At 45.3% G+C, this 7,890-nt stretch overlaps 1 protein-coding gene across 1 annotated transcript in view; it reads left to right on the top strand.

Moving 5' to 3' along the window:
- Positions 1–613: 613 nt before the first annotated feature.
- hlcs (holocarboxylase synthetase (biotin-(proprionyl-CoA-carboxylase (ATP-hydrolysing)) ligase)) overlaps positions 614–7,890 on the top strand; it is a 28,612-nt gene continuing 21,335 nt past the window's right edge. The window contains exons 1-4 of the mRNA XM_015960660.3: positions 614–978; positions 1,892–2,032; positions 2,217–2,379; positions 5,502–6,508. Coding sequence (XP_015816146.1) covers positions 742–978; positions 1,892–2,032; positions 2,217–2,379; positions 5,502–6,508 — 1,548 coding nt within the window. The 5' untranslated portion in view covers positions 614–741. The remainder of the gene's footprint in view (positions 979–1,891; positions 2,033–2,216; positions 2,380–5,501; positions 6,509–7,890) is intronic.

Here is a 7,890-nt window from a genome sequence, read left to right as displayed (position 1 = left end):
TTTTGAAATTCTACATCAGATGTTGATGACACTTCCCGTGGAGTCACAAGTGGTGGTCTACTCTTCACCTTTTCACACTAGAAGCCGGAATAAAAAATATTTTTAGGGTATTCTTAAAGCATATTGTGCATCATATGATCAGGTTTTTGGATGAATAATTTATCATTTAAAAATAAGCTGTTGAATGGAGCTTCACAGGAATAACGAGAGGTCATCAAATTGTAATATAGTATTAAATCACTTAAAATGATAGTCAAATATAGTTTTTAGGCATTTCCACCATTTGTAATATGTTTTTAAATATCCGTTAAAACGGCCATATAACTATTATTTGATAGCTTTTGAATTCCATTTTTAAAGGTTTTGGTCAGAAAATACGTTTCTGAGATGGGCTTTTATTTTGAAAAACAGTCGCGCGACCTTTTACCATAAAGCGGTGAACGCATGCGCCTAGCAAAATCGACTGAGGGCTCACTTTACCGTGAATATCCCGTTGCTCACTCACTCTGCATTGACTTTGGAGCGTGAGGAGACCTATCCAATATGGCGACGCCGCTGTTACGCCCTCCAGTGCCCAATGGGGCGTATTCTATCCATCTAGCTACAACAACGGAAGTGGACAGCCCAAGTAGCAGTAGAAGAAGAGCAGCAGACAGTTACCCGGATGGTTTAGTTTGACAGCGACGTAAAGGTAACTGAAATGACTCAACCTAAACTCCAGAGCAGCGCGCGGAGGGTAAGATGCTGATAACGCTGTGCTACGTCTACATGTGGGTTCGCTTTCACAAGTGTTACTCGGTGCTGATCAGCAACAGTCTGCTGAAACGGAAGAGCAGCAAGCGGAGCTCCTGCTTCAGCTTCCTCTCCAGCTCGGCCTCAGCACCTCCCCCTGGACTTCACCGGCCCAGAGCCCTGGAACCGGAGGACACCGTCTTCCTCCAGCTCGGAGACAAGACCGTGTGTGTGACGGAGCCTCAGGTGGGTGGCACACGGGGCACGAGCTGACCCGTCCACGTGGGCCCTCTTCATGTCCTCTAACGTGTGATGCTCTGACCCACTGACTCCTCTTTCATTAGTACTAGAACACAACATTAACAGCACATTTAACATATGTTGGCTCAATCGGGACCCCATACTCATTTATACTAAAGTAATCCTTACCTCATACAGCTCGTTCCATCAAACTCCAATGTGTGGTTCTTTTCTAAACACAGATAATCTATCAGGTGCTCTGAGGATGGCTGAAACTTGTCAGCTAAAAAAGGAAAAAACAAACTCTGATTATAAAAGAACCAAACAATGAAATTAGCCGGGCCCTGCTCCTAGGGGCCCTAAATGATGCAGACGTGTTAATCAACTTCATTAAGACATGCCTAATATTTTAGGTGCCTGATGCGCTTGTTTGTATCTAAACTTTATTGGTTTCACAAATGAAGTTCACAGTGTTTGTTGGAGGCACTGACTGTTACTGTCTGTGTGTGTGTGTGTGTGTGTGTGTGTGTAGGAGGCAAAGTCTTAAACTAAGTAGAAATGCTGCAGGATACACAGCATAAATAAGTGCAGTGTCCCATAAGGACGTCTGCTTCAAACCACGAGGTCTGGTTCTAACATCATTAAACATCAGTCACTAATCTGACTAAAAAGGAGCCCAACGTTTGTTTGTTATTGGAAAGCAAGTCAGAAATATTACTGCAGACTTCCTCTGGGGGACACAAGACACCATGTTAGCTACAGCTCCATACACAGGTTTTTGGTTCCATCAGATCAGATGTGAGTGATTGTGGTGATGAGTAAAGACCAGAGTATGAAGAGGTGCTGACGGGGACGTCTGGGGACGGTTTAGGACTAGCTACACTCGTAACATTACTGTCCTGTTCTGTGATGTCCTCAGGCTTGTGACGACCTCAGCAAATGGACCGTTCTTCTGGGATCTTCTTTGGGTTGTTCTTCACAAATAGAGAATATTTCCTTCATCATTGAAGCTGCAGGACCCAAAGTGGGCCTCCCTCCTCCTCCTGCAGCTAACAAGAAAGTATGAATCACAGACGGCATGCTGCTAAACCTTCTGTCTGACAAAACCTGTTTCTAGTATCATGATAGGGTTAAGGTGTGTGTGTGAACGTGTGTGAACCAGAATGTACCATACATGCTGGAATCCTGCTGTTTTAGCAGGGATGATGATGTCAGACCTAACCTCTGACCTTTGGTGTGTGCAGGTGGTGAAGTGGTCTGACTACTGTTCCCCTCTGGCCTGCAGTCCTGACCAGCCCTTCAGGGCAGTGGCTCAGGCCAGTGTAGACAACTTCAGCCTCCTCGGGGTCGCGTTTATTGAAGATCGCCTCCAGCTGGAAAATGGACTAGTGCCTTCAAAGATCATTCGTATGTATCTTCTTTTTTTTTTTTTTACATGTTTTTCTATATATGACATCTAATACCTTATTATTATGATCCACATGCAAAAAGTCCTTGAGACAGAATGAGGAGATTCAAGGCTGCATTTTAGCCGTATGACTGTATGCTGCTCAGTTACGGTGTTATGGTGCCACTTATTACCAGATTAGTGTGACAGTTGGGATGGATGTTTCTCATCAACACTATAGTTGCTGTGGACTCAATCAGTCTTTACAATGAGATCAGCTCCTGAGGAACGTGGAGTAGTCAAACACAGCTGCCTCGGACAGCTCGGCCCCACCGGCGTTGGGCTTTCACATCAGAAGTCTTAAAGAGCAAGTCACCACCAAATCAACTTTTTTTTTGCTGATAAACTAGATAAACGAGTGTCTAATCGTGCTGCAGACACGTGTAGTCAATAATTTGGCACTTCAGTGCATCTTAGTTAAAATTTAAATATTCTGCCTAAAACTGTCAGTGTTTTGCCGTTGTCAGGTAAAAACTCTGCACTGTATTTGAATTTAAATCTGCCACCGCTATTGGCTAAGAGGTATGCTATGATGTAAACTGGTACATTATGATGTCACAGTGCTGTCGTGAGCGTGTGTGTGTGTGTTTGTTAGCGGCTCCGCCGTCTCGGTCTGCCAGGCAACGGCATTTGTTGCATTTTTCAAACATGAAGTGGGAGTGGAGTTAGACTCTGGTAGGGGGTGACTTGCTCTTTAAATACGAACATTCTTAAATGTCTGAATGAGTTCAGCGTCTCTGAGCTAACAGAGCTAATGCAGCTAGCACAGCTAACAGAACTAACAATACATGATGAAACAGTGGTCAAATATTCATCCATCCATTTTCATCCGCTTATCCGGGGTCAAGTCTTCGGGTCAACAGAGAGGCCCAGACTTCCCTCTCCCCAGCTCCGTAGGCCAGTTCCTCCGAGGGAATCCCACGGCGTTCTCTGGCCAGATGAGAGACATGGTCCCGCCAGCGTGTCCTGGGTCTTGCTTTAGGTCTCCTTCTGGTTGGATGTGCCAGAAAACCTCACCAGGGAGGCGTCCAGGAGGCATCCTAACCAGATGCCCGAGCCACCTCAACTGATTCCTGTCGATGTGGAGGAGCAGCGAGTCTACTCCGAGTCCCTCCCAGATGACCGAGCTTCTCACAGAGACCCTGAGGAGAAAACTCATTTATGCTGCTTGTATCAACAATCTCGTTCTTTTGGTCACTACCCAAAGCTCATGACCGTAGGTGAGGATAGGAACGTAGATCGACCGGTAAATCGAGAGCTTTGCCTTCTGGCTCAGCTCTCTCTTCACCACGGCAGACCGGTACAACGCCTGCATCACTGCAGATGCAGCCCCAATCTGCCTATCCATTAGGGGTGGGAATCTTCAGGAACTTCACGATTCGATTAGATTACTATTCAGGGAGCTCCGATAATTGATGCATCTTTCTCCTCCCTCACCTGGCTGCCGAGTGATTATGTGGTACTCAAGAAAAACATTTGTAATGATGAAACATTGATTTACTTCCAATGTTTTAAAGAAAAGAAGTGCTGTCATTAACAGCTTCCAAACAAAACAATGCTGGATGTCCAGTTCATTTGAACATGAATAACTGTCCTTTTCCAAGTGTAAATACGATTCGACAACAACATTTAGAGTATAAATACCCTTGACAAGAACTTCAATTAAATGTATAAATAAATGCATAAAACAGGAAAAAAATTGCGTACAGACGCTAATCGTTCGCGATAAAACTTGCTATTGTATTTCTGCTAGCCTTCTCCGAGTTTGCTTTTAATGTTGGCGGTGCTTGCCGTATTCCTCAGTCAGCCATGTTGTCCTGTGCATACTGTAACCTTTCCAGACTTCCTTTTAGCTGAGTTCTGCTTTTAGTGCCTTGTCATTAATAAAATAGATTAGAACTTTTTTAAAATTGATCGATAATCGTTCATGTTCGCATCTCGATGCATCTAAAAAACGAGTTTCTCTCCCATCCCTACTATCCATCTTCCGCTCCATCTTTTCCTCACTCGTGAACAAGACCCCGACATATTTAAACTCCTCCACTTGGATCAGGACCTCATCCCTGACCCGGAGAAGGCATTCTACCCTTTTCTGACTCAAGACCAGGGTCTCGGATTTGGTCTAATAAGTATTCACACCCCGTCCCGTTCACTCAGATCTTCTTCTTCCATCCATCTTGCGGTTCCTTCTGCCCGTCTCGCTACCATGGGGAGCAGAGCTTTCAGCCGCTCTGCTCCTCGTCTCTGGAACTCACTTCCCCCAGACATCAGGAACATCGACAGTTTTACCCTTTTCAAAACAAAACTCAAAACACATATGTTTAAATCTGCCTACAACCTCTGATTTTATTGAACTGTTTCTCTCTGTTTTTTTTTTTCTTGTTTGGGTTTTATTATTGTTTTATTGTATTTTATTACGTGTTTTCTGTCAAGTGACCTTGGGTGTTCTGAAAGGCGCTTTTAAATAAAATGTATTATTATTATTATCGGATTTAGAGGAGCTGATTCTCATCCCAGCTACTTCACACTCGGCTGAGAACCACTCCAGTGAGAGCTGGAGATCACGTTCTGATGAAGCCAACAGGACCACATCATCTGCAAAAAGCAGACTCAATCCTTATGCCACCCTCACCGCCTTGGCTGTGCCTAGAAATCCCTTCCATAGAAGCTATGAACAGAATTCTGTTTATTTTGGGTTTTAACGCCATCAGAACTCAGCGCAAGAAAGTTTTCCTGCCAGCCTGTGTGGGATGAATTTGTCTTTGTTGGGATTTTACTTTTGTTAGTGTAAAAGTGGTCTGGCGAAGCTGTTTGGCACCTAGAGTAGGCGAAGAGCCAATGTGAAAGATGGAGGTCTGGAATACTAAACAGCTCTGTTATCCAGCTCTTCTTTGTAGATTCTGTTCTTACAAGTTATTGATGAACCAGTGAGAAAGGAGGGTAGATTTGTAGTTGTGTGCTGAAACAATCAGCTGTTTACTGGGACTCTGATTCTGCCAGCAGAACACAACCAATTCAGCTGAAGAATGTTTGTTCCAAGCAGAAATGCTGCAAGACTGTTTATGCTTTTGTGTTTTTGCAGCCGTTCTCCTCCAAGATTGCACTCTGAGTAAGCTGCTGGAGAAACAGTGTCTGCAGAACCCAAAGACGGAGAGGACAGTCTCCTGCTCCCGGTTTCTTTCAAAGCCATTTCCTCATTATCATCCTCAGCTGCCAGCCGACCAGCAGCTCTCGCACTGTCTTAAAGGCAGTCTGCTCCTCATCCCTGCAGTCAGGAAGCAAGAGAAGGAGCGTCGGGGCTCGGAGCCTCTCCTCAGCACCCAGGATCTTGGGCCTGTTGGTAACGCAAAGGAACATTGTTTGGAAGATCATCAGCACATGGAAGGCCATGGACACCACCTCCACCTCTCCAGCTGCCATGAATGTTTGGAGCTGGAGAGCAGCACCATCCTGTCTGTCAAACACGCCTCTGCCGAGAACATTCCAGACCTCCCCGATGATGACTCTGTTGGGCTGGACAGTGTCGACGGCTGTCTCGAGCTTGAGTTTGACGCCAGTGATGACTGTAAGAACAAGACACCAAATGTTCTGGTCTACACAGGCGGTTGCCAAGAGCGCTTCCAGACAATTAAGCAGCTTTTACTTGAATGTATAAATGTGGAAAACAACATCATCTACCCCCTCCTGCCACAACAGGCACTAAGCGACCCTTGGCTGGACAACACCAGGCTGCTGGTGCTGGCAGAGGAGGATTCTCTGACTCCTGAGCTTCAGACACGCTTTCTTACCTACCTAAGCCAAGGGGGCAAGGTTCTGGGGTTAGGCTCCACTTTGTGCCCAGCAGGTCTCCTTCTAGAAGCCAGGGTAGAGCCGTGCCAGCAGCCCAGAAGGCTAATCTTTACAAGAGAAGACAGCACAGAGCTGAATCTGAGCATCCTGGCATGTGAAAACGTCTACGTCAGAGATCCTCAGGAAGGTGGAGAGGTGGAGCTGTGGGGGGAGCTGAAAAGAGAAGTTCCTCATCAGAGGGAGATGGCCATTGTTAGAGTAACCCACGGTGCAGACGGTGGGGAAGCTGTTCTTTGTCAGGTAAAAAGAAGGTTATTATGGGAATATTTGAATTATCTCTAGGGTTGGAGATGTAATTATCTTCTAATGTTTTAACAGCGCTGGTGTCTAACAGGAAACGGGTTTAAGAAAGGATGGGTGGATATGCAGGGGGCTGCGTTATCATAGTAACCATAAATTCAAGTGCTCTGACAGCAGCAGTAACTCACTATATCACACCTGGTCTTGATGACCACACCTAGTTTAGATCCTCGTGAGCTTTGAGGTGACTGACCAGAGAAATGAGAACAATGTGGATTTATTCTAACTGATGTTGCTTGTTTTGTTTGTTACATCCTAATAAATAGATATTATCAGGATAAGATGCACTAAAAGTGTTAATAAAAGGACTGAGAAAATGATCCCACATCCTTTTCTAGGTAGTGAAGGACGGTCCCCTAAATGATTATGCAGTTTGAATGAGTCCTTGTGGATCTTGTTTTTATTTAATAGAGCAGAAGTCGTGTCTGACATGCATCAGAAACGGTTAGTTTACCAAGCCAGACTAGTAAAATGATTATCCATGTAATAAAAACCTAAAATATAGGTGGTGGTCAGGTTGAAAGTTGAAGTTGTGTCTTAAACATTCAGGGGTTACACACTTAAATCGACGTAAGTAGGTTATTTGTGTAAAAGGAAGGAAAACAGAGAAAACAAATATTCCAACAGAAGGGGACAAAAACCATGATTCCTGAGACCGATTCAGTGTCTGAAAGGGTTACGGTTATTTCAGTTCTGTAGAAGTTTCATTTGTAAATTACCCCACTCTTATTTTGGTGATCCAGTTTGTGACGTCACTTTCTGTACAGCGTTTCCTCCATAGTCCAAGCTGTTGGTGATGGCAGACAGCCTCATGTGCGTTCATGACTAATGGGCCATTCCCATCTGTACCGGGTCGGCCCGGGCCGGGTAGCGTAGGTTGTTTACATATCTGGGTGGCCTGGTATTTTTCCGGGCCAACCAAGGCTCATTCTCAGCCCTCTTCTCGAGGGGGTCTGCTTCAGGCCGACCAGGGCCAACACACCCACTGCTGACAGTAAATTCACACCTTCCATTAGAGCAAGCCTCTGATTGGTGGGTAGAATCAGCCCACATGGGCTTAAGACAAGGATGTGTGGAATCAACCGGGCCAGGCTGGGGCCGACTGGGGCTACCCGGCCCGGGCCGACCCGGTACAGATGGGAATTGCCCATAATATACCACACGAAACCATAGAAATGTATAGAGGTAAATACTTCTACAGTCAATAAATTTGCAAAACTGTCTCCGTGCCCTGCTCTCTAACCGGAGTCCTTATCTTGGAGATACTATCAGATCAGCAAACGATCTCCAGAGTTCCCACTCTTATCACATGGTCCTTCGAG

The sequence above is a fragment of the Nothobranchius furzeri genome, chromosome 10 (genome assembly GCF_043380555.1).
Source record: "Nothobranchius furzeri strain GRZ-AD chromosome 10, NfurGRZ-RIMD1, whole genome shotgun sequence".
In the NCBI taxonomy this organism is placed as follows: Eukaryota; Metazoa; Chordata; class Actinopteri; order Cyprinodontiformes; family Nothobranchiidae; genus Nothobranchius; species Nothobranchius furzeri.
Note: the sequence above shows the minus strand (reverse complement) of the source record. Positions and strands in the feature narration are given on the sequence as shown.